Genomic DNA, 27,654 nt, shown 5'->3' with positions numbered 1-27,654 from the left:
AATCATTCTACAAAGAACCTACTCCTTAGTATGCTAAGGTAATAATAATATTGGTAAAAGCTACAATAAAGGTCAGGAGCAAGTTTCATAATGGTATTTCCCCGAGACTGTTGTGATGTGAGATTACTGTACGTTACATAAGTGGGGAAGGAAAGGGCGATACTGGTTTGTGCCCTAATGACTGTAATGGTCAACGTTTGAACACAAAATGATGCAGAAGCATTTTACCTCCTCTTCCTCACTCTCCTCCTTAATGCTATGGGTTGGAGTTGTTTCAGGGATCAAAGTTGCATGTTCAATAGGAACTTTGAACTTTTCAGCAGCTGCTTTATGAGCCTGTTGGGACAGATCTTCAATCTGGAAAAAGAGAAAGCAGGAGAAAGACTTATGTTTACAAAGCACCTATTAAGAACCCAAGATTTCTTGAAGTACTTCTGTAGTTTTGTCAATATAAACAAAACATCAACTTACGCACAACATGGCGATAAAATAAATCAGTCAAAAATCTGATTTTGAAGACACAGGTTGTAATAGTAAAGTTATTGGAGAGGGCACAAACAAACTCTCCATTTTTTTATTAGCACCTTGGGATCTCTAATGGCCCCTTTGGAGTTCCAATTAATGATTGTAATGGGAATTATTTCTCTAAAGTTCAGCCGGTTCACAGAAGCAGTTCTGAAGACTGAGGTTGTAACTCTAACTCAGTGATGAGACCACTACCAACCAATACATCTCTGTCTTCTGCAAAAGCAGACACTGATCCACTTTCTTAGCTTAGTTATTTCTCTACATCCCATTTCAATACAACATAAAATAGTTTTACAGGGTTTAATTGTAAAGATACTGGGATGACACTGGGTAGCAGCATCAAAATAAGGGGTTGGCTATTCAGGACAGATGAGAAGTAGTTTCTTTCATCCAGTGGGTAGAGGATCATTGGAATTCACTGACTAGCAGGCCTGTAGAGCTCAGTCACTAAAAGGGTTTTGGATACTGAGAGAATCAAGGGATATAGAATTAATAAAAGGAAAACAGTGCAGAACTGAAAGATTAACCTTGCTCTTATTGAATGGCAAATCAGTTATAAGAGGCCACCGACCTAATCTGTTTGCTTTTTCTTACTAGATATATGGGCGTTCCCACCCTCAACACCTCAACCAAACAACCAGAATAAAACAGTCAAGACTGAGGCTGATGTTCTTTTAATGGATGAAGTTCTTTAGGGATACGGAACAAAGACACAGAGAAGTTGACAATTTGGCCACAGTTTACTCCAGTGACAGCACAAGCTCGAATTAGTGAAAAATGCAGCTGTATACTCATGTTCTCCCCATCTCACTGAAGTCCCCAGGACAGTTACAAAACAGAGCTCATACATAGTAAGGTTTCTGTCATAATTTGATAAGTCCAAATACAGAGCAGAGCCTCCCGTATATCTAATCCCCATGTTTTAATTAAACAGTTGGCAGTCTATGACACTAAAGGACCCAATTATCAACAGTTACTAATGGATCCTTACCTTTGCTTCCCCAAAGACTATGTAGATATCAGACACCGGACTCTTGAAAACATCTGGTTTCGTTATAACAAACAAGATGTTTTTAGACTTTCTGATTGTGATCCTTGTTACACCATGTACCTGTCGCAGACCGAGCTTGGACATAGCCTGGGAAAGAATTTGTGGGGTGGGATGGGGTAGACCAGTAAAAGAGAGGAAGTGAGAGTCAGAAACAGAGACAAAGAATAAGAGAAAGAAGGAATGAATAATGGAGTGAAAGAGAAATGCAGATGACACATGGGTAGATCGTACATGATCATAGGAGAATATAAAAGGGCAAAAAAGAGAAACAAGAAGCAACAGTGAAGGGAAGTAAGGGGAAGGATTAGATGGAGAGAGTGAGATGGGGCCATTGTAGAGGGAGGCAGAAAAGATGAGAGAGCAGTGAGACAATAGGGGGTATCAAAATGGAAAGCAACATATCACAGATGGGTGGAAAAAAGTGCATAAAACAGTGAGAGAAATATCGAGAGACAGAGAAGGGGGAGAGAAAGGAAGAAGTGAAAGATAAGAGGGAAATGATTAATTACAGGTCAAAAAAAGAGCAGAGAAAGTCAGAGTGAGAGGTAATATTTATTACAAAACATTTTTAAAATCCATATGGAAGTTGTTATTTGTTCAATAACTTTCCTCTTGGCATTTGATATGAAGTATTGATTGGTGGATTCAAAAGTTACTAAGTTCTGAGACCAACATGCAGCTCAACTCTTGCATCGATCCATGTATTGTGGGTTACTTATTTAGAGTGAATTCCTGGCAGAAAACCTCTAGTCTAGACCATTTCCCAAAACATTGTATTTTGTTGGTAACTATGAAATTCAAAGAACCCCCCCTTGTTACTCTTGGTGCTTCTTCCAAAACTATGTTTAGTGTGGAGAAGTAATCACTCAGGAGCTGACGACAAATAAAAGAATAACTCATACCCAAGGAGCTGATGGAGGTACCTGTGCCATTAGTGGACAGTATAATTCTGTGAGTAAGCCTATCTAACCATATGAAGGTGTATCTCATTTCATGTGACTACACTTCCATATCTAGGTTCATGCCAGATAGCTCTTGCCAAACAAACCCATGGAAATTCTTGAAAAATGTAAATATTCTCCTAAGTCTTCCAATATTAATGACAGGGTATTTGTAGGTTAGGCTAGGATGCTTTGTCATTTTAAAATTTGTTTCCTGAGTGATTGTCAAATTACAGTCATAGAACTGCTATACTACCTTATTCCTATTGCATAACTAAATATTAGTATTCATGCTTATTAATGTACAAGAACTTTGCAGATAAATGCATCTATGTTTTACAAATGTCCAGGTGCATGTTGGTTCATATATCTACCTTCATGTCCACCTTTGTGCCTGTTCATGTACATATGCCCACACATACACACACTGCATACTTGTTCCTGTGTCTCCACAAACATAGATGAGTTCACTTTGCTCATGTCCATACTTGTACAACTAGGTACTTACATGCCTGTTGATATCTTTACATGCAAGTCTAGGTTCAGGACCTAAATGCATATCTGTGCATGTCCATACAGGCAATTTTCAAAGCATATTTGTGTCTGTAGATCTGTGTCTTGGCACATGGCTGTTCACTCCACGTACTGATAGCTGCATGTTGACAGCAAATCTGAACACTTCCGTCTAGCTGCATGCCTATCTGCACAGCTATACAACATTGTCTGTGCCACGGACCACTAGCATTCAGCGAGGGGTCGGTGCACCCCAGGATGGGAACCCCTGGTCTAAGGGCACATTTTGACTCACCTTTCGTGCTTTCTTTTCACTGCGGCTCTGTTTAGCTTTACTCACAGGCTCATCACCGATCCCCACCGCTTGCGCCAACTGTGACTACAAGTAATATTTTTCCAAAAAAACAAAAAGAATGAATTGTACTTAATTTTCAGAGACATTGATTATCATCCATTGATGTAGACAAAGTAGCCTTGCTGTACCAACATCAACCATTCCTGTTCAGATATAACAGGAATGGGGGTTAAATATAGCAAAACGTATTATCCTCCACTGCAGCCACAGTCACTCTCAGGGCAGCTACAGCACAGATGTGTCAATCCTGAACCCCGCTGTTCCCTCGTTTCCCACAGTGATATGGACTGCCATATATTATCACCAATGTGCACTGCATGAGGAAGAACAGACACACACATAGTCACATGTTTAACTTGCCTACTCACAGAGGAAGATCAGAGTGAGTTGGGGATCCCTGAACACACCAAGAGAAAACAACAAGACTACTAAACACACATGCAAGATCTTTGGTTTTATTAACGCAAGGACAGAACAAATAAATCATGATAAACTTTTAGAAATCACCAGTTAAGGCACAGTTGGAATTTTGTAGACAATAGTCAGCAACACACTCAAGAAAAGTCATTAAAGATTTGGAACAGAAGTGCAAAGGAAATATATTAAAATGGAATGGTGGATCAATGGTTGTGAATAAGTATGCACAGATACCCTTTAGAAAAGTTCAAATATTCAAATAAATCCAATTGCTGCTCATATAAATAGCGGCTGTGTGTCATACTTGGCTTCTGATGTTCAGTTCCATTGATTTTTATCAGGTTTCACAAGGACAAATTTCTATCCCAAATCTGATTCAGTTACAGACTCTGCCCCTGTATCTGCTTTATTTCCTGCCAGCTTTTTAAAAGATTAATTCATCTTCGGCGTCTTGGAGGAATGCTTACCTCAATTCAGCAAGGGCAGTTTGGCAGTAATTCCTCCAAGATTTTATCCAATTTCTTTCTGAAAGTTGTATTGAATCTACTTGCAGCAGCGATTCAGAAAGTGCAGGCTCGATCATAAGAGCATTTTATGCAAAATGAAAAATTCTTTTCATTGATTTTCAGTCACCTTGTATCTGCATCTTACTATTATTGACACTTCTTGATCTTGGGAGTAGTTTCCTCCTGAGTTAGTATTGCAGCCTTCTGAAAGTCTAACAGATCTATATCTTTGTATCTTCTTTAGACACAGGCGAGGTGCCAGAGGGCTGATAGGTAGCCAGTGTTGTTCCTCTGTATGAGAAGGGCAACTGGGACAAATCAGCAAAGTACAGTATAGGCTGATAAGCTTTACATCAGTGGTGGGGAAATTACTGTAGAAGATCTTCAAGGATAGAATTTATTTGTATTTGGCAAAGCATGGACATATAAAGAATAGTCAGCTGGGGTGACCCTACCTCACAAATTTGACAGAGTTTTTAGAATAGGTGATGAAAATAATTGATGAAATTATGGCAGTGGAAGTTATCCACATGAAATTTCGTAAATCATTTGACAAGATTCCTCATGCTAGGCTGGTCCAGAAGATTAAAGCATACTGGGCAAAGGGGTGGTTCTCTGGCTTGAGGTCAGTGACTAGTGGTGGTTCCTCCAGGATCAGTGCTGAGTCCTTTGTAGGAACATATATCATAAAGTATAAATAAATGTGTGGTCTGTCAGATTGGCAAGTTAGAAAGTGATGAGAAAACTTTTGGCATTGTGAATAGCAAGAAAAGTTATAAAAGGGTATACTGTAGCAAGTTATACAGTGGTTCAGTGGAAATTTGGGCAGAGAAATGGCAGACGGAACTTAATAAGTGGAAAGTGATGCACTTTTGGAGATCAAATACAAAACGAAAATATGCAGTAAATAGCAAAATTCTTCGGAGAAATAAGATGCAGAGGGATATTGGGGTTCAAAAATAGCTCCCTGAGTGTGACAACACAAATAGAGACACAAGGTGTTAAAGAGTATGTTTTGCTTGCTTACCTTCATTGATCAGGGCATTGAGTATAAAGGTTGGGAAGTCATATTGTAGCTGTGGAAGACTTTGGTTAGACCAAATTTAAGACTATTTTATGCAATTATAATATTTTGTCACACTATAGGTAGGATATAGAGGGTTTGGGGATGGTGCAAAAGCAGTTCACAGGCTGGTACCAGGACTGGATTGTATTAGCGACAAGGAGAGGGAAGACAAACTTGGCTTGTTTTCTTTGGAGCATCAGGGGCTGAGGGAACACCTAATAAAACTTCATAAAGTTATGAGAGGCCTTGAGAAGGTGGATAGTCCGCATCTTTCTCCCTAGGGTGAACAAATCAAATACCAGAGTGCACAGATATATGGTGAGAGGAAAAGTTTAAAAAAGGACTTGCAAAGCATGTTTTCCCACCTGCCCCCCCCCCCACCCTCTGGAAGGTGCCTGGGAGCTGGTAAAAACAGATACAAGAGCAATGTTTAGGAAGCACTTAAACAGACACATGAACAGACAGAAAACGAGGGATATGGACCATGTGCAGGCAGATGGGTGGAGTTTAATTTGGCATCATGTTCTGTCAGACACAATGGGCCGAAGGGCCTGTTTGCTGTGCATTTCTATAGTCACACAAATCTCACCTTGATTTTCTCTGTTCTTTAAAAATAAGCTTTTGTTTTCTCACATTTCTTCCTGTAATAAGAAATTTTAACCACCCTGTATGATTAGACCATAAAACCACAAAACATAAGAGCAGAATTAGGCCTTTCAGCCCATTGAGTCTGCTCCACTATTCCACCATGGCTGATTTATTTTCCCTCTCAACCCTAGTGTCCTGCCTTCTCCACGTAACCTTTGATGCCCTGGTTAATCAAAAATCCATCAACCTCTGCCTTAAATATACTCAACAAATAGGCCTGCACAGCCGTAGTGACAATTAATTCCACAGAATCACCACCACAAGCTAACGAAATTCCCTCTCATCTCTGTTTTAAAGGGGCATCCCTCTATCCTGAGGCTGTGCCTCTGGACCTAGACTCCCCCACCATGGGAAACCTCCTCTATCTAGGCCTTTCAATATTTTAATACATTTCAATGAGCTCCTTCCTCATTCTTCTAAACTCCAGCAGGTACAGGCCCAGAGCCATCAAATGCTCCTCACATGTTAACTCTTTCATTCCCCGTATCATTCTCATGAACATGAACCTCCTCTGGACTGTCTCCAATGCCAGCACATCTTTTCTTAGATAAGGGATCGAAAATTGCTCACAATACTCCAATTGCAGTCTGACCAATGCCTTATAAAGCCTCAACATTACATCCTTGCTTTTACATTCATTTTTGTGATGACTAGAATGCCAACATTGCATTTGTCTTCCTTCTGCTGACTCAACCTGTAAATTAAATTTTAGGGAACCTTGCGCAAGAATATCCAATCCCTTTGCACCTCTGATTTTTGAAATTTCTCCTCATTTAGAAAATAGCCAACTCCTTTATTCCTTGTACTAAAGTGTAAGGCCGTGCACTTCCCTGCACTGTATTCCATCTGCCACTTCTTTACCAATTCTCCTAATCTGTCCAAGTCCTTCTGCAGACATCCTACCTCCTCAACACTACGTGCCCCTCTACCAATCTTCATATCGTCCACAAACCTGGCCACAAAGCCATCAATTTCATCATCCAAATCATTGACATTAATGTGAAAAGAAGTGGTCCCAATACCAACCCCTGTAGATCACTGCTAGTCACTGGCAACCAATCAGAACAGGCCCCCTTTATTCCCACTCTTTGCCTCCTGTCAATCAGCCAATCTTCTACCCACGCTAGCATGCTTCCTGTAATACCATGGGCCCTTATCTTGTTAAGCAGCCCCAAGTGCACCATCTTGACAAAAATCCTCTGAAAATCCAAGACTCTCCTTTGTCTATCCTGCCTACTATTTCCTCAAAGAATTCAAACAGATTTGTTAGGCAAGATTTCCCCTCAGGAAATCATGCTGACTTTCGCCTATTTTGTTATGCATCTCCAAGTACCCTGAAAACTCATCCTTAACAGTAGATTCCAACTTCTTTCCAGCCACTGAAGTCAGGATAACTGGCCTACAATTTTCTTTCCTCTTCCTCCTTCCCTTCTTAAAAAGTGGAGTGACATTTGCGATTTTCCAGTCCTCCAGAACCATTCCAGAATATAATGATTCTTGAAAGATCATTATCTAACATCTCCACAGTCTCTTCAGCCACCTCCTTCAGATCCCGAGGATGTAGGTTCATCTGGTCCAGGTAACTTACCTACTTTCAGACTTTTCAGCTTCCCAAGCACCTTTTCCTGACAAATAGCAACGAGACTCACTTCTGCCCCCTGACACTCTCAAATTTCTAGCATTCTACTAGTGTCTTCCACAGTAAAGACTGATGCAAAATACTTATTAATTTCATCGGCCATTTATTGGTCCCCATTACTACCTTTCCAGCAATATTTTCCAGTAGTCCAATATCGACTCTCATCTCTCTTTTACTCTTTGTATATCTGAAAAAAAATTTTTGGTATCCTCTTTTATATTATTGGCTAGCTTACCTTCATATTTCATCTTTTTTCTCTTTATAGTTTTTTAGTTGCCTTTTGTTGCTTTTTAAAAGCTTCCCAATCCTCTACCTTCCCACTATTTTTTGCTATATTATTTGCCTTCTCTTTTTCTTTTGTTACCTTAGAGTTCCTTTTCACCCACAGTTGCCTCACACTCCCTTAAAAATACTTCATTATCTTTGTGATGCCTCTTTCCTGCATCTTCCGAATTGCTCCCAGAAATTTCACCCATTGGCGTCCTGCCATCATCCATGCTAGTGTCATCTTTCAATCAACTTTGGCCAGCTCTTCTCTTGTGCCTCTGTAATTTTCTTTACTCCACTGTAATACTGATACATCCATTTTTAGCTTCTCTTTTTCAAACTGCAGGATGAATTCTATCACCATTATGATCACTGCCTCCTAAGGATTCCTTTACCTTAAGCTCTCTAATCAAATCTGGGTCATTACATAACACCCAAACCAGAAATGCCGTTCACCTAGTGGACTCAACTACAAGCTGCTCTAAAAAGCCAATTTATAGGATCCAGCACTAATCCACCTGCATATTGAAATCCCCCATGATTATTGTATTGCCCTTTTTATATGTCTTTTCTATCTCCCTTTGTAATTTGTAGCCCATATCCTGGCTACTATTTGGAGGCCTGTATGTAACTCCCATCAGGGAGTTTTTACATTGCATTGAACCCTCATCACCAGTTAATCCTAACAAATCTTTGGAACAATTAAGAACAAAGTTAATAAATATGGCTATCCTTTGTTTTTTGATAGAGCATTATTCCAATAATGTGGAAAATAGAGAATTCTGCTAATGATAGAAATTAATTTCTGTTTCCAACCATTTTGATTTCTCTTTTAATGGATGTAAATGTCAAGAGGAATATTAACATTTATGGCCATCCTAATTGTTCCTTGTAAAAGCAATTTTACGTCAGCCACACTGATGGGTTTGAAATCACATTTAGGCTGGGTTGGTTCAGGCAGTTGATTTCCTCCCTGAAGGAGGTTTATAAATCAGGCAGGTTTTCACAGCAATCCAATAGTTTTTTCTTATAGCTAATAAGACCATATTAATTTTCTGTTAAAAAACTAGCATGAAGGTGGTCAGGTAAAAATTGAGAATTAATTGCAAATATAAGGTGAGATATGAGCACCTGGACTTAGAACAAATAGCACATGGAAACAGGCCCTTTGATCCAAATGGCTCAGGCCAATCAAGGTGCTCCACCCAGGCTAGTGCCATTGTCCAACAACTGGCATATAATCTTCTGAACCTTTCTAATCCATGCACATGTCCAAGTGGATGTTAAAAGTTGTTATTGTACCTAGGCCTTGTCAGTCCACTTCCACTAGCACCCAGGACCTGAGGTAGGGGTTCACCAATGTTGGCCCCCACCCTCCCCAGAGCCAGTGAAATGGAGCAATTATTCCCACTCAGAAGGTCAAACAATGATTATATCAACATTCACAATGTATCTGCAGTGCATTTCCAAGATGTTGCTTAACAGAGACTTGAAGCAGCCGTTTTGTGTAAAACTCTTTAAAGGAGATTTCCACAAAAATAGTGGATCCCAGATGCTTCCACCATCCAAGATCTCATGATTGACCTGTAAGACTTCCCTTGAGATGAACCCAGGCCACATATCAAAATTCCCTAAGTTTTCGGTAAGGTCTTCATACAATTAGCAATCAAAGCAATGCAAATTAAAGCATTCACATTAATGTCTATGCCACGCACCTGTTCTTGTCCAGCTAGTGGAACAGAAACTTCTGGCTCTTCAAGCTCAGGGACCGAGTCATCACTGTCTGATTCATTGCAAGACCCTGGTAACACAGAACAGCAGCAGTAGTGAGACTAGGTCATTTAAAAAAAGGTCTTAAGAAAACTAAAGATAATTTTAAATGGTAAATATATCACCGATTTACCCCAGGTAGAGGTAAACCTGAACATTAATTTATGCCTCATTTAATCCATATTGCAGAATTTTGTAACTTTAAACCATTGGGATTGAGGAATACAGGAAGGAGCAGTATCACCATCTGCTTGGAATAGTTAATCGAAATAGCAACATGCTTTATCAAACCAAAACTTTATTTAAATACAAAATACAAGACAGTATTTCTTTGCCATATGCATGCTACTCCAGTGGTCACAGTATTATTCTTCAAATAATGAAAACAAAGCAATAGGTCAAAAAAATAAACATTCCAATGAACTTTTCTGTCTCCTTTGCTATGCTTTGGTAAGAGGTCCTCCAGAGACTGGTGAGCAAACATTTATCCCCACCCGGTTCTGGTTCTCTCCTAACTATTGCTAAGAGCTGCAGTCTTCTCAATCTGCTTCATGGAACACAAAATGGCACAAAATGTGCCCTTTAGTATCTTCACAATTTCTTCCATGAAGCAAGTCTCCAATAGTCTTCTTGAGCTGGGACCTTTCCCTTTGACATGACAGCATGATCCGTATTGATGCCACATCTACTGTTCACCTAACGGGCTTCACCCTCATTCTGCCTCCAACCTTCAATGATGACAAGGTTTTGTCATTTCTGTTATGATAGTATGCCCATCTTCTTTTTGCCACTTCTGCTTCTAACAGCCTTTCTGTTGTGGGGAATAGAATTTTACTTCATTGCAATAAGACTGGTTGTAATCCATTGTATGAGGGTATTGTAGAAGGCTAAATGGCTCAGAACTTAGCCTCTTCCAGTGTTCTTCCAGCCCTTTGAGAGCCTTGTAAAATTGTCACCAGTGAATATCTCCAAAAACTAGACAATCTCTATTCGTAACCCCACCCCCCATTTGGTAGAAGATACAAATGCCTGAAAGAACGTACGACAAGACTCAAGGACAGCTTCTACCCCGCTGATATAAGACTATTAAATGATTCCCGAGTCTAATAAAATGACTCTTGACCTCACAATCTACCTCATTTTGACCTTGTACCTTACTGTTTACTTGCACTGCACTTTCTCTGTAGCTATTACATTTTATTCCACATTGCTAGTGTTTTACCTTGTTCTGCGTCAATGCACTGTGTAATGATTTGATCTATTGGACAAAATGCAAGACAAGCTTTTCATTGTATCTCAGTACATGAGACAATAATAAATCAATACTAATAACAAATATATTTTCTCCTCTAGGCAAAGCAGATTTGATCTAACCTTGGCCCAGAATCTACCTGAGGCTTTCTGAGAGTGAATATGATTGGTGCCTTGCTCGGCAACTGGAGGGCTTGTCCTCGATCTCGGGCAATAGAAAATTTGTCTCATTCAGCTGCAATGACCATTCACCTTCAGATGTGAAAAGTGAAAAAATCTAAGCTTCAGTCTGGGAAGAATTATCCTTTCACCTCTGAAGATCAGGTCACCTTGAGCATCCATTTCATCTTTCAGGTGGTAATATGACTTGAGAAAAAGTCAACCCATGTTACCTCTTTTCATCCTGTCTGACCTTCTTGACTTCCTGCATTGTTTTCTGAGTGATTAGAAGTTGCTTGTCCCAAATTCAATATAGTTCAAGTAGGTTTTGTCCTTAAAATAAATGTGTTGACTACTTGAATACCTTTGTCTAGATAGTGTCAAATTTAAAAGTTGTCATATATCCTCATGTATTCTCTGTAACCATATTGGTGCTGTAATGGGGTTTACTCAGGAGTGCTTTATGATACTGATGTGTGTTTTCCTGAAAGTAATCCAGAACAGAGATCACAGCAAGCAGTTCCTACACAATATTTGCACAATCAGCACACCCTTCAAAAGAGCTATGTTGTAGTAAGGACTTACAGTCCACTTTTATATTCCTTACCTCGTATTTTCTATAGGTTCACCGCTGCATTCTAAAGTGTTCCCATTCTTCAGGCATGCTACTCTTTTTTTGCTTCTTGTGGATCTAACACTATTCGTACTGCTTTGTTACTCTTGGTTATAATTAGGTACACAAGAAAGATATACTGTGGCTGTTGGCTGCATCAGAAATGGTAATGCTTGATCTTAGGCCGAGTGCTCAGAGATCAAAGATTGATGAAGAAGCTGATCAAAGGAGGGAAACCTGCTCAAACCCCCTCAGACCACAGACCCCCTCAGACCACAAACAGCCCCAAACCGCAGACCCCCTCAGACCGCAAACACCCTCAGACCGCAGACCCCCTCTGACCACAGACCCCCTCTGACACAGACCCCCTCAGACCGCAGACCCCCTCAGACCGCAGCCCTCCTCAGACCGCAGACCCCCTCCGACCACAGACCCCCTCTGACCACAGACCCCCTCTGACCATAGACCCCCTCCGACCGCAGCCCTCCTCAGACCGCAGACACCCTCAGACCGCAGACCCCCTCTGACCGCAGTCCCCCTCCGACCGCAGATCCCCTCCGACCGCAGGCCCCCTCTGACCGCAGACCCCCTCAGACCGCAGACCCCCTCAGACCGCAGCCCTCCTCAGACCGCAGCCCTCCTCAGACTGCAGACCCCCTCTGACACAGACCCCCTCTGACGCAGACCCTCTCTGACCGCAGACAACCTCCGACCGCAGACACCCTCCGACCGCAGCCCTCCTCAGACCGCAGACCCCCTCCGACCGCAGACCCCCTCCGACCGCAGCTCTCCTCAGACCGCAGACCCCCTCAGACCGCAGACCCCCTCAGACCGCAGCCCTCCTCAGACCGCAGCCCTCCTCAGACTGCAGACCCCCTCTGACACAGACCCCCTCTGACTGCAGCCCTCCTCAGACCGCAGCCCCCCTCAGACCGCAGCCCCCCTCAGACCGCAGACCCCCTCTAACCACAGACCCCCTCTGACACAGACCCCCTCCGACCGCAGACCCCTTCCGACCGCAACCCTCCTCAGACCGCAGCCCCCCTCAGACCGCAGACCCCCCTCTGACCGCAGACCCCCTCAGACCACAGACCCCCTCCGACCGCAGACCCCCTCCGACCGCAGACCCCTTCTGACCGTAGACACCCTCTGACCTCAGACCGCAGCCCTCAGAAGCAAACTGAATATGTTCTATTTTAAACAATGGGGGCAAAATGTTTTAAAATGTCCTTTGTTTCAGTAAGCCAATAGGGCTGTACAAATAAAATCACTGTCCATTGGTTTGATACATGTCTCATGCAACTTGCATATAAATCACTCTCTAAGTGATAGAGTGCACTGAGCTGGGTTAAGGTTGGCTCTGGTGCAGAGGTTCTTCCCAATCAGAAAGCCTGAGCTACAGTCATCCTATAAACTTCAGAAGGTAACCTCCTCATGCGCAATATTGGAATACGGCCTTTATCAACAAGGTCAAAATTTATTCCAAGATGATGATACAGCGTGAGCTTGCTGGTACAGGGCACTTATGAATCACAGTGATGTGGAACTGGAGTCACTTTGAAAGTGATAGAGTATGGAAAGAGACCCGTTCACTCTGTCCATATCAGCCTTCAAAAACCTATTTAACATAATACCATTATTTTACTACCTCTATTTTATTACCATTCCAGTCTCATCAACTCCTATCTGATTATAACACCCACCAGCATCCTAGGAGAAATTTAAGATGGTCAATTAACTTACCATCTTGGTTTTGAGAGGAAACCAGAGTATCTGGGGGAAACTCACAGGGGAAAAAGAAGACTGTATACAGAGAGCACCAGGGGTCAGGAACTGTGAGACAGCAGAGCTACTAGCTGTGGCTCCCAATAAGAGACTGTGTGAGGATTGGAGGTTTCCTTCCCTAAAGCTCCTCTGTTTTACCTCTGTTGACAGCAGTGGTCTCAAAAGCCCTTTGCTTCAATGGAATCTGTGCATCCGTGGCTTCTGATTTAACAGGGTCCTCTTGGGGAGGGATTCTTTTCCTAACATCTTCGAGTGGGATCGGGAACGGCAGTTCATTCTCACTGGAGGAACTGGAATCTGATGGACTGAAAGCTTGACGGGTGCGGCGGATGGGTTTTGTGTCCAAGGACTTGATTTCTGCTTGGGTGGAGTCCAGGTGATCAACCCCAGGACACTGCTCCAATTTCTCAGGAATCTGTGGGACTACAAAAACACATCTTTTTAAGTTATTGCTGCACCACTTGTTTACATTGTAGTTCTATTTCTGTGTTCGGAGCAGACATTGTGGGCTGACAGACCTCCTCCTCTGCTTTGCTGTTCTGTGTTATTACTTCTGACTAATTGAAATTGTAATGTATGCCACTAAATGGGATACTACCAAGGGTGAAAACAACAGGAGATAAAGCCTGAAGGAATGGGCACCAACGTCTGACTTTGAAAAGTGGCCAAGTTTAGGGTTTAAACTCAGGTATGCAAACATGTCACTGTTTTGACACCCTGGAGACGCAGCATGGACATCTCAGAGTGCTTTACAACCAATGAAGTGAAAGCTCTGTTGTAACATGGGGGCACTGCAGCAATGAGCATAAAGCAAATTTCCACAAACTAAGCAAAACAGAGCAATCTCTTTTAGGTTTTTACTAAGGTAACTATTAAGCAGGCTATTACAAAATCTTTGGTGCTTCTCTACAACTTATGCTTTAGGTTCAAGTGAAAAGACAGACGGAACTTTACTTTGATGAATTATCTCAAAGAGGAGGTCTCCAACCATCACCTCAGTACCTCACTGAACCTCCATCTTAGCTGATGTGCTTGAGCACGCAAGTGCCTGAGGCTAACCTCTCAGTTCATGAGAGGCATGCGCTGCTTCTCTTTTTGGAGGTGACTTCCAATACCTCAGTGGAACATTTCTTCACATGTTGGCTGCTCCTAGAGTGCTTTTCATTACTGGGTATAAAATTACTGGGAATTTTCTTGAGGGAAAAGTTTAAAATATCTGAAGCACTCATTCCGTGTTCCCTGCCAAAGTTTTGAGAAGTTTAAAAAATTGCAGCATTCATTCTTTGGACCAAACACTCACTTCTGTGAGGACTCAATGTATTGAATCATGGCGGGCTTTCAGTGACATTTTCTCATGCTAGAAATTTCCTCCAAAACAGTCGGTGATCTAAATGTTGATTGAAAATTAGGAAAATAAAATAATTTGCATAAAGGGTTCAAGGACTATGGCTTAAAGGTAAAGTACAGATCAGCCATGATGTAACTGAGAGGTAAAACAAGCTTGAGGGAATGGGTAGTATACTTTTGTTCCTATTATTGACAAATTCAAAAGGTGGTTTATCTTAGTTACAGCAAGAGAGCATGAATAGTTACAAGTCTGATTCTAAAATAAGCATGCATTTTATATAACAAGTAACAAAAATAGTGAAATACTATGGAAAGGTCTAATAGTTATATGGCATCGTATCACATTCTTCCGACTTGAATTATCTGACATGTGCTCACGGGTATTCTAATTTAACACAGCATTTTTGGCTGATGGAGCACTAGCTAAAAAGTCCAGTTGTTCATCAAAAAGTATCATAGAAAATAAAATGGTATTCTGACTTAAGTAACTGGGATCTCAATGATCTTTTTGATGGAGAAAAACTCCAATAACGCAGTTCTCTCTCTGAAGTGCCAACGAGATTGTGAGCTATCTGCATGAAGAAGCACTGGACCACAATCTTTTGATGTAAGGAAAAAGAGATTTTTAAAGATTAGCTTTTTTTAAAATGTACATCGAGACTTCGAAGTGCACAGTGAAATGCGTTGTTTGAGGCAACGACCAACGCGGTCCAAAGACTGTGCTGGGGGCGGCCCGCAGGTATCGTCATGCTTCTGGCACCAACATACACAACTCGTTAACCCTAACTGTACACTTTTGGAATGAGGAAGGTAACGGGAGCAGCCAGGGGAAACCCGTGCAGTCACAGGGAGTACATACACAGTCCTTGCAGACAGTGACAAGAATTGAACCCTGACTGCCAGCACCGTAAAGTGTTGCGCTAACCTTTATGCTGCCGTGCCACCAACGAAGGGATGAGTCACATAACTTTGCAAAAGTGTAAAGCGGATAGCAAGTTTGTAATTCTGGCAGATGCAAAGGATATTAGGAATGGTGAGGGTGGAGCCCTGTGGGAGGAGTGTGGGACAGGTGGCAGAGAAGGAATGCCAGGGGTCAGGGATGGTGCACTCAGCCCTGAGACACCAAGCATGGTAATTTGATTCCAAACTGTTGGTTTATTGATCATTACAGAATGCCTCTCTGGTGCTTCCCTTTTCCCAATCATGATTTCCCACTTCCAACCCCCTTCCCACTCTCCATCCACAACAGAGATCTATATCAGAATCAGCTTTATCATCATCACATATATCATGACATTTGCTTTTGCTTAGAGCAGCAATGCATAAAATGACTACAGTACTGAGCAAAAGACTTAGGCACCCTGGCTCTCTATATATATATACCTAAGACTTTTGCACAGTACTATATGCAAATCAAGCTAGCATAATTGAGATAAGTGAGAGAACCAAAATGTTGAGAAGGAGAGAAATTCCTTTCAGGTTGCAATCCAAAAGGATTAGCTTCATTCTCAGCATTTTAATGCAACAGAAACTTTACCTGGTTGTTTCGCCTCCAGGTCCATTGCATCAGACAGCTTAAACTCTTCCTGGCTTCTTTCTTCCCCTGGTGCTCTTTCAGGTGGAGCAGCATGTTTTGAAAAGCGTTCTTGGTCCTGTTGTCCCGAAGTCAGTGTATTTGATGGGGAAGATACAGCAGCAGAGAAGCCATCATTATCCAGTTCGGGGCAGGTTCCAGAGGAAGCTTCATCTAGGCAGGGAGGGTCTGCAGTGGAATGGATGGGTGCAGAAGCTAAACCAAATTCTGACGTTGAACTTGCTGAAGGAATTTTACTCAGTGTTGCATGAGAACATGAAAGAGGTCTATCTGGAGTTTTGCAAGGTGCACTAAGCAATACATTAAATTCTGGTCCCTCTACCAGTGAATGACCAATGGAGGAAAAATTTTTGGAATGATGCAAAGTATCCAATTTTTTATCCTGAGAGTTTTCTCCAGTCACTTCTAGTGATATGTGGGGATAAGTGTCATCCTTTTCTTCTCTGTCACTGCCCACAAAGCAAATAGGTTTTTCATCTTGACGTGGAGTCTCCAATGATGTATGATTGCCTTTTTTGTTGCAATGCAATTGTTCACTATTTTGTGTGACAAAGGGAGTATTAGATTCAGTCTGGTTTATATCTGAACTAGAATGTGAGTCTACTTCTAAATCAGCAACACCTTGGGTGCAACTCAATCTTTCAGGTTCATGGTATTCACCTGAATCCAACATATCACTTGGCACCCCCTTGTCTCCCTTACTTTCTTTTAGGTCAGTGGGCGCCTTCTTTGACAACTCTCCTGACACCACCACTTCTTTTAAAGCAACCTCATCTGCCCTACAGTCCTGAATGACATCTTGCAGTCGTTGACAGACAGGAGAGATGGAAGAAGGCGTGCAAACAGGCTCTGATGGAAGAATTACCTGGTCACAGATCTCAACATCCTCTGACTTGGAAACTTCTGATATTAAGTTATTGGATTCATCAGTGGAAAGGTTAAGTTCAGCTTCAGGTGCAAACTCTGGTATATTAGAGGATGACACTGCCTCATAAACATCCGTTTCTGTATTTGGTTCTGCAGCTAAAGTGTGGCTACTAATGTCATCTACTTTTTCTGATCCACCCTTTGAAACATCTTGAGTTACTGGAGTCACATCATGATGAGTGATATCCGTGAGATCATGAGGAGTTCCTTGATCAGTTATCTCTGTAACGTTATTGGTGGGGCTTTGAGGACACTTAAGACATTCATCAGTTGATTCTCCTCTGGAGATAGGAAGACCCGCTCCTTCTGCAGAAACTGAGACTTCGAAATTGTGATGAGAAGGTTTTGACACAGGTTCACTGATGTCCGGTTGGTGATCATCCACTATTGGATCTTGGTCTGGGAGATCAAGTTGATTATTAATGTTCTTTTGTTCAGAGTCTAAATCCTCCAGCTGGCTAACATTGTTCCCTGGTGACATTTCTGAGAGATCTGTCTGACAGGGGTCAAGGAGATTTAGTTGACCATCTTTGCTGATTTGCGGGATATCTGAAGTGTCTTTGTGTTCACTTTCTGATACTAAGTTTATTACATTCAATGGGCAAACATCATCTCTCAGCTGGGTACCAGCTGGTTCTATTTTTTGATCATTATTTTTTGATATTGCCTCTGAAACTTCTAACGTGCTTTCATTATGTCCTTCCAAGTGGGGGAAGGAACTTATTTCATCAGCACTATCTTCTGAACTCTTGGTCATGTTCTCTTCTGCACTTGTGTTGTTTGCTGTTGCTGAATCAAATGTATCTGGTTTCCCATCATCTGCAACTTTTGAATCACCATTGCCTATTGATGTGCCTACTAAATCAGTTTCTTCAGATGTGTTGGTAGAGATCTTTGCTTCATTATGTGGTATGATTTGTGCCAAATCATTTATTCTCTGATCTCCACTTAATGACATATATGTGAATTTGTCATCTTCATCATTATTATCTTCACTTGACAGAGCACCCACAATCTCCAAATTATGAGGAGCATCTTCCAAAAGAGCGTTGGTGACCTCTGTTTGATCTTTAACATCTTCTGGCCCTGTGTCCAAGGGATCATCCTTCAGTAATGTTTCAGATAACTTGGTTTGACCTTCATCTGTTACTTCAAGACAATCATTTTCTAACAGACTACTGGGCTTCTCTGTCTGGGAACTAGGGTCTCCTGAAATATCTGATATTTTAGTGGAGCTTATTTGTAGAGTATCTGAGTTTTTAGCAAAATCACCATTTAACAAATCGTCTTGGCATAATACTGAACAAGTTGAATCTGATTTACGATCATCCGGTTGAATGTGACTGACTTTTATTTGTTTATCTTCTATTACTTGCAGAGTCTCTACATCTTCAATCTGGTTAGTATCACTGCCTATTTTGACATTACCAACCTTTTCTTGACTCTCCTCCTCCAATGGAAGAGTACCCATGCCTTCAAAACAGTCAGATTCCACCACTGGCAATGTGTTGCAGAGTTTCACTGTTGCATCAACATCTTCAATTATTTCTTTGTGGTCCTTGCATGATAAACTGTCTTCAGAGTTTTCATCTACTCCTGTGCCAGAAACCTCTACCTTGTCAATGCCACTTCCTGAGTGGCTACTTAAGACTTGCTCAGTGCACTCTCCGGTTGACATATTGGCAGCATCTGATATACATGCCGTAATCTCACCTGGTAATGTTTCAGATAATTCTACTTCACTTTCACCATCATTGAGTATCGTTTTCACATTTCCTAATTGGTCAGTATCCTCACTGGAGCTGCTGTTGGATAATTCCAGTTGACCAACAGGATCCTCTTGGAGTTTGTCTAAGGTACGATTTGCACATTCTGTAATGTCACCAGAAATGTCCAAATTGCCTGCATCAACATTTTCTGAAATATCTTTCACCATTCCATTAATGGTCTTTGGTTGAAAAGAAACATCTTCTGATACAGCTTTGGAAGTTTCCAGTTGCCCATCCACACAAACAGCTGGCAAATCTACACCTATAGATCTACTGGCATTATCTTCTGGTGAGAGGTGAGAACCATTTACTTGATTAATATCATCTATTACACTGTCTGCACCCTCTAATTTACAAGCACCATCTCCTGAATGGATACTGGCTACTTCCAACTCTCCAACAAAATCCCCAACTTCTGATGTCTGGATCTCTGACATAATGTGATCTTCTAGAAGTGCACTGGGGGCCTCCAGTTTCCCATGTCCATCTCTGAGTGTTGTCTCTATGGTCTGTAACTCAACAGAATCAGGTTTTGATTTACTGCTGGAAATCTCTGTGTGATTACTGTCATCTTCTATCACCTGATTCAAAAAGGTATTGGGAGTATTCTCTAATGACAAGACCACACTATCCACTTGATCTGTGTTGTCAGCTAAGCTTTCTATGAGCTCTGTTTGATCATCATTCTCTTTGTGTATAGAATCCAAATCTTCTGCTTTATCAGCACCATTGTTTTGCAGAATATTAGAGGGTTCTTCTTGCCTATCAATATCTTCAACAGGTGTAGAGGGAAGCTTGATCTGATTATCACAATCGTCTGAGTTGTTTACTGGATGTGTGCCCTCTTCTAAACTGGAACTCACGACCTTTAACTGGCTGACAGCAGTTATAGTTTGAACATTCCAGAACCTCACAGGGTCAAAGCACTCTTGTGACACGGGGGCAGAACACAATATGGGATCATTTCCGAATATAGAGTTTGAACTGAACTCGGGATCTGGCAAATCAGGTTGATCAATGTCAACATTTTGTTCAGGATTAAAATGTTCTTCGCTTGCAATGGTACAAGCTTCATTTCCCTTTTCAGTTTCAACCTGTTGATCTTCAGGTTGTTGATCTGATTGATCTGACAATGCATCTGAGTAACTAGATCCCACCTTGGTGGAGACCAATTGAAATGAATCTAATGAGGTCATATCCTGTTGAGTGCTCACATCTGGCAAAGAACTATTAAGCTCATCTGTAGATTTGGTATCATTAGCAGGGGTAATAGATTCAGAAATTTCTGGTTCACTGGCCATGTCATAATCCTCTGTTTCTGATGAAGATAATTTTTTTAATGGTAGAGATACTGGGTTGCTTGTAAAATCTTGATGATCCTCGTATGCTGAATCCCCATTCGCTGAAGTGTCCCCAGGAACTATGTTCATCATTTCTGTTGGTGCAATGTTGAAAGTCTCATTATGTTGCTCCTCCAGGTTATTTTCTCCAAGGTTTCTTGTGGGCGTTCCAGCTATTTTTCCTGTATTTGTTAAATCAGAAAGATTATTGAGGCCAGACCTCATTTCAGACTGGCATGCGCCTGGTAAGGAATGAGATACTTCCTGAATTAGTTGTCTGTCATTCATGCTCTCATTAGTGGTTTCACAAGGAGGCAGAGTTACATCTCTGAAGCCCAATGCAATAACATTTTCAGATCCCATCTCTGGTTTGCTTTTCGGTAATATTTCCGGAAACTCTTCAGCATGAAAAGAGACATCACGTTCCTCAACAACACCATCCTCTGAGGAAGCTAGTATAGAACAAGATGACTTTGGTCTGAGATAATCTCCATCGACATCTAAAATTTGTGATTCACTTGGAGGGGAGGACTCAGCTGTGTTTAAAATGGTTGATTCTAATTGGAGATGACTGACATCAGAAGATTTTTCAGTTTCTTCAAAAAAAGTAGTCTGATTGTCAATTTTCTTACAGACTGACTCTAAATCCTCACTGATACTATTGATATTTGTGGAATCTATGGACTTCCCAATGAAATATTGACCACCTTCACAGAGTTTTTGTATGGTGAACACAGAATTGTTGTTTTCAGAATTTGATTCACTGGAGCTGATGTTTGGTACATCAGCATCACTAGCCAGGTCAACAGGCACATTCAAGGACATCTCAGAATTGGGACCTTTGTTCTCATCATCTCCAGACAGTGTGCTGATAATGTCGTTGTGGTAATCATCAAATTTATTCATACCTTCAGGTAAATTAGAAGCTAATTCAATGTCAAGTTCATCTTTATTCGAGTCCTTTTCCAAATGAGATGTGAGACTTGTTGAATTTGATTCTGTGGGTGAATGCTCCTTTATATCCTGAGACAAAGTTAGTGTCCCGCTACAACCATCTGATTGTGTCTGTCCAAAGGTGGGCAGAGATTCCAGCTCTGATAGTTGGCCTTCACAAGGTTCCAGCTCACGAGTCATTTCACCAGATGCTGAAGAGCTAAACAACAGATCTTCACTGTGTAATTCAGTTGAACACATCTCATTTTCGTCAGTCTTCACCACCATCTCTGAAAGATTCTCTGGGCTTTCTTTAATAGACTCAGCCAATGGCATTTGCTGCGACTCACCTGGCGCACTGAGAAAAGGCAATGGCCTGCCTTCTGACAGTGTATCTGTGTGTAAATTGTGTACAGGTAATGGAGATTGGACCTCATCCTTGCTAGTGGAGTCTATGCCTTCAGGTTCCTTTCTGCAATTGTTTTGCACTTCTGTTACAGAACTTGGTTGTTCTTCATCTTTGCCAAAATTCACAGTCTGCAGCACTGATGCCATGTCACGCAATTTCATACTTGTAGTGCAGTAAGGCCCACATGCTTCAGAGTCTGACGTTGATGTTGCTGAAGACATCTCTACCTCACTATCATTGTCTGAATCAACAGATTCACCTTCTGGTCTTTCAGTGTGTTCTTCATTGGCTCCTGATGGTAGGTCATAGTGCTCTGCAGTGATTCTCTCATCCTCTCCTTCAAGTGATGCAGAAGCCGATGATTCTGACGTGGTGTCTTGAAATGCGAATGATTCATCAACTCCTGCAGTGATAGAGTTTTCAGAAAGTGAGTAAAGGAAGGACACTGAACTGTCTTCATCTTCATCTCCAACATCACAGTTTACATCAACAGCATGTTCACCTTTATTGACATCACCACAGTCACTTGGTTCATTACAGGGAATAACATCACCATGATCCTGTAAAATGGCCTGTTCTGTTGGAGCCACTGCAGACAGTGATGTAATTTCAATAGACTCTGCCTCAAAAATAATACTGCCTTGAAAAGATAGCAATGACAAAGGCACCATCCTCTCATTACCAACAGCTTCGTATGGAGATTGGGGCATCACACCAGTCTCGCCTTCAGGACCAATTTCTATGTCTGACATTTTAAATTGAATGGATGATTGTTCCCCTGGAATACAATGTGCTGAAGGTAATGGAATAGGACTTTCAATTTCGTCTTCTACTTCAAGATAACTGTCATATACAGAACTAATAAAAGTTTTAGAAATTTCCTTGACTGGATCATCCAATGCTAAATTGAGTTGACTAGAGCTTACAGTTTCAAATTGCATATTAGGTTCTTTCTCTGTTTCTATGCCTCTTTCTTCTTTTAATGAGTCATTGCAATCTTCAGCAAGTTCCTCAGAGGAAGCAAGAGGAGCATTAGTAGTGCAATCATTGTTTTGTTTCCTACAAACATATTGGTCCTTTTCTGTCTTAGAGGTGAGCAAATAGTTATGTGCTGAGTAAGTTGTGCTATCATCCATGTTAGGTGACCCATTATTTACATCCATCTCTTCCACTGATGTACATTCCAACGCAGAAAACAAATCACTGTCTTTTAATTTCTGACAAGGAAAGTTGCTAGGTAATCCCACCAGTTTTGTGCTTTCTTCCTCAGTTTGAACATGAACAGGATTAGACTCAAGCTGCCAAGAAGCTTCATGAGCATTAGCGTTTATTTTGGATACACACGTTCCTATTGGGTTTTCTTCATTACCAGGTACTGTTGCAATATTTTCACAATTAGATTCATCATCACTGAACTCCTCCTCCTTGCATTTTGATTCTGATTTGTCTTCTTCCTCCTGAGGAATGGATATTGGATGGAAATCATCAGAAGTGATTGTACAATTCTTTTCCTCAATTGTAATATTCTGTGTTGGTGAGTCCGTTAACTCTGTGCCAACATCACAGTTTGTCATATCTGATTGTTGATTCATATTATTAGCCTTAATTAATCTAGGACCTTTACTGGAAATGTCCTGATCTCTAAGAGTTGCAGTTTCTTGTCCATTGTCATCACCTTCATCATCAGTATCATCTTCACCATCTTCAACTTCACCATCTTCATCTTCACCATCTTCACCTTCACCATTTTCACCTTCACCATCTTCATCTTCACCATCTTCATCAACACCATAATCATCCTCACCATCTACATCAACACCATAATAATCATCATCATCAACATCATCTTCACTAGTTTCAAGATTTTCATTGTCAAATGCTAAAGGAGCAAGGTCATCTTGTGTTTCAGTAAGGCACCTTTCAGTTGACTCCTCTGTGGAGGTCCAAATTTCCTCATCAATGATATTATAAGGAGCATTAGCAAGAGGCAGCACTTCATCAAGCTGCTCTTCATTGAGTTCCTCTGCAAAAGCAGACAATGATTCGACATAGCAAGCAGATACTTCCATTGTTTCAGCTTCCGTTAGTAAATTTGGGGAGCAAGACAACGGTGTGTTTGGGGTCCCTGATGATGTCCAGCTACCTCCTTCTGCAGTTCTGTATGATCCTGAGGGAGAGGTTGGTGGAGAACAGATGCTCTCACTTCCTTCACTCTCCAGAGCTTCAACAGACTCCTCGTGTAAGCCAGTTGTCAGATAGGAAAAGAATTTCTGGGCGCCACTTGCTAACTTTACTGGAGTGGATGGTGCAGTGAAGAAAAGATCTGGATCTGTGGCACACATATGGTCCACAGCACTGGAATACACAGGCAATTCTTTGGTGGGTTCCAAATAACACAAAGGCATATCAGTGAGTCCTATGGTTGTAACTTGGTCCTGAGTTTGTGAAGGTTCAGTCTTTACGTTTTCAGCCCTTGATTGCACAGTCAGTACGTGGAGTGGATCTATAGACACAGGGTGTTCACCTCCAGTGTCTGAAAGCTCCTGATGTTCTGGTGCTGGTGAACACTCAGCACTACCACTCAAGCTATTGAGAGGGTAATTGACAAGACAGAGTGTATCATCAGCAAAATCTTTTCCATTATCACCTGCTTTCAGTACATCTTGGTCCATTTCTGCACATGCTGTGTCTTTCCCAATGAAAGACAACTGAACTGATGTGTCTGTTTGTATGCTGGGCAGATCATGATCTCCCTCCACCTCCAAAGTGCCCATCTCTGCCCCCCTGTCTGCTTTGGTATCTATCAATTGTGTGTCTCCATCTGGTTCTTCCCTGGATATTGTGTCCGTGTCTGAAGTGCTGCTCACCTCCGACACTCCCGAGGGCAAGCCCGCACTGGCCTCCAAGCTGGCTCGCATGGTGGAAATGAGAGAGTCAGCAGAGGCCAATGAACCATCCTGTAAGCCACTGTTAATGTCTCGAGCTTCCTTTTTGGATATCCCTGAGCCAATATCTGCAACGATAAGCTGGGCACTGTCAGCAGTGCTTAGTCCAAACATGTCCACCCTTTCTCCAGCCACATCCAGATTGTGCTTGGTTCCTTGGCCTTCACTTTCTGAAGGGCTCCCCTTGATGCAAGATGCAGCTGTGGACGACTCAGGATATGAGTGATCAGCGTCTGTATCGCAGCTCGCTCCTTCGGGCTGAGGTCGGGCACCTTCATCAGCAGGGCACTCAACAGGCAGGTTTTCAGCGGCGTGGTCCAAAACAGGGCTGGCAGTCAGTACCTCGCTTTGTTCTGTTCCCACGGGCCACTTTGAGCTGTCAGCAAACTGCATCAGGTACGATGAGTCCATTGTTGGGGAGTCCTGGGGCGAAGTCAGCTCTTTCGGGGTAATGATGCCATGGGAGGAGCCACAGGAAACATCAGGAGAAATATCTGCAGATTTGACAAAAGGAAACAAGAAGTGAAGGCAGATGGATTGCATAAAGAACAGAGCAGATAAAAGAACTTTCCACACAGCTCCAGAGGTACAGGTTCTGTATTGTACTCTGGTGCTGGTGGTGTGGACTTGCATGTTCTCCCATTTACCACATGAGCACCCCAATCTCCTCCCAAAGCCCAAAGAAGGACACTGAATTACCTCAAGTGTAGGTGAGAGGCAGGCAAATCTAGTAACAGGACAAGTTACAGGGAAATAAGTCATCAATAGGACTGATGCCAATGTTCTGGAATGTCCTTCTATATCATGAGAAATGTGAAGATATGAAAAAAATAGAAATCACTGTAACACTTTGTTCTGCATCCTGTTACTGTTTTCTCTCTTGTACTACCTCAAAGGGCCCATATGATAAAATCATCTGTATGGATGGAATGCAAAACAAACTTTTTCACTATAGCTCTGTACACGTGACAAAATAAACCAATTTTAACATGTAGAGTAAAAATGTTTACAACATTTTTATTAGAATTTTGTTCATTATATTTTATCCTGAATTATCAGGCTCCATTTCTCTGCACTCATGGGACACAGATCAGTATAGCACAGGAACAGGATCTTCAACCCACAACATCTGTGCTGACCATGATGCCAACCTGTATTAATCCCACCTGCCAACACATGGCTTAAATCCTTCCTTACCTTGCCTGTTTATGTGCCTGCCCAAATACCTTCTGAATGTTGTTATATCCACATCCACCTGGTACATCCAAATCTTTCAAACTCCACCCCCCCCCCCACAGTATTTGACATTTCCACCCTGGAAAAGAGATTGTCCACCATAAAACTTTCATAGTTTGATATACTTCTATCAGGTGTCTCTGCCACCCCAGCCTTTCATTATATCTGATACTAATCCAAGCAACATCCTAATGAACCTCATTCACAGTTTTTCTCTAAAGCGCCCACATCTTTCCCACTATAGAAGCAACCAGAAGTGCACACAATACACCGAATGAAGTCAAACCAGGGTTTCACACAGCTCCAAAATGGTTTCCCTAATTTTATACACTGCTTACAGCTGCTGTGGTAATTTTCACTTTCAAACCCACTCAATTTCTCTCCGACAGTCCCTTTGGGTATGCTTCCATCAGTAGGACACGATTAGACATCCTTTTTTTAAAAAGTAATAAGAATGAGTCATTTCCTATTCTTATCCATAAGCCTCTAGTATCAACAATCAATAGACTTTCCCCAGGATGCAAATAATTATTAGGCTAATTCGCTATAAGGTGGGGTTCAACAATAGTTTTAATAGGCATTACAACTTGCCCCTGTCGCTAGGTAAATAGTAGACTTGGAGTAGTGCTGCTGAGAATAAAATGGAGTTATAGTAGGATGAGAGTGAATGGGTGTTGGAAATGAAGGTCCTGGTCTCATCAAGAAGTTAAACCTTGACAAAGCAAGATATTGGAAATCCAAAATAAAAATGGAAAACACTATAAATGCTCGGCATGTTGGTCAGCATCTGTTGAGACAGAAGCAGAGATAATACTCAAGGTCAATACATTTTCAGGGAAAGGAATGAGAGAAAATGTTCTTAAAGCAGCACCTTCTGGAGTCACCCAGACAGAAGACACCAGAGGCTCTTATTAGAAGACAGAACTTACAGAGAAACATGTCAATGTTTAAAACTTGGAACTTGCTGGTGAGTTTCATTTAACTTGGCCTTAAAAGAGACACATTTGCAAATTGTTAATAATTGATTGACTAATTAGGTAATTAAAACAGCCAATTTAAAGAAGGTAGGCTCAAGTAGAGAGGAGAGTTGAGGTTCTAGTGTGAAGAGGATGAGGATGGCTCTGGTGTGGGGAGTAGAAATAACAGTATAGAGATAACAAATTGAGAGGCACAGGTAAGGTTTTATTTTGTTGTTGACCCTAAGTCCTTGATTCAGTGTTGGTGGGATGGTTGGTCAGTAGAAAGTTCCACCAACAGATTGTGGGAAGTCAGAGAACCTTTTGGTCTCCCTAATGATGATACCAGTATGAGGTGCACTCAGGTGCAGCTCTTGACCGTCTGGGTCAAGGAGCTGGAGCTGAATCAACTGGAAAACTATAAGATTATAAATTAAACTTTTGCTGAGGTGGTCATGCCGAATGTACAGATTTCAGATAGATGGGTGACCACCAGGAGGAGTAAGACAAGTCAGTGCAGGGCTCCCCTGTCATAATTCCTGTCAGCAAGAACTATGGAGTCTTTTGAAGAAGCAATACAAGATATAAATATAGGGGAATCAATGTAGGTTCTGTATTTAGTTTTCAGAAGGCTTTTGATAAGCTGCTGTAATGAAAGATTGTGCTGGAAGATAAAATTCATTGTTTTG

The 27,654-nt window shown here is 41.6% G+C and overlaps 1 protein-coding gene across 2 annotated transcripts in view; it reads right to left on the bottom strand.

Annotated features, from left to right (window-relative positions):
- Nucleotides 1-27,654, bottom strand: part of LOC134351190 (uncharacterized) — a 72,529-nt gene that overhangs the window by 7,887 nt on the left and 36,988 nt on the right. For both annotated transcript variants that reach the window (XM_063057302.1, XM_063057309.1), the window contains exons 2-7: nt 16,394-25,267; nt 13,648-13,932; nt 9,647-9,732; nt 3,329-3,412; nt 1,520-1,666; nt 229-357 (exon numbers count right to left, since the gene is read on the bottom strand). In XM_063057302.1, coding sequence (XP_062913372.1) covers nt 229-357; nt 1,520-1,666; nt 3,329-3,412; nt 9,647-9,732; nt 13,648-13,932; nt 16,394-25,267 — 9,605 coding nt within the window. The remainder of the gene's footprint in view (nt 1-228; nt 358-1,519; nt 1,667-3,328; nt 3,413-9,646; nt 9,733-13,647; nt 13,933-16,393; nt 25,268-27,654) is intronic.

Source organism: Mobula hypostoma, chromosome 1 (genome assembly GCF_963921235.1).
Source record: "Mobula hypostoma chromosome 1, sMobHyp1.1, whole genome shotgun sequence".
In the NCBI taxonomy this organism is placed as follows: domain Eukaryota; kingdom Metazoa; phylum Chordata; class Chondrichthyes; order Myliobatiformes; family Myliobatidae; genus Mobula; species Mobula hypostoma.
This window is presented reverse-complemented; position numbering and strand designations above follow the sequence as displayed.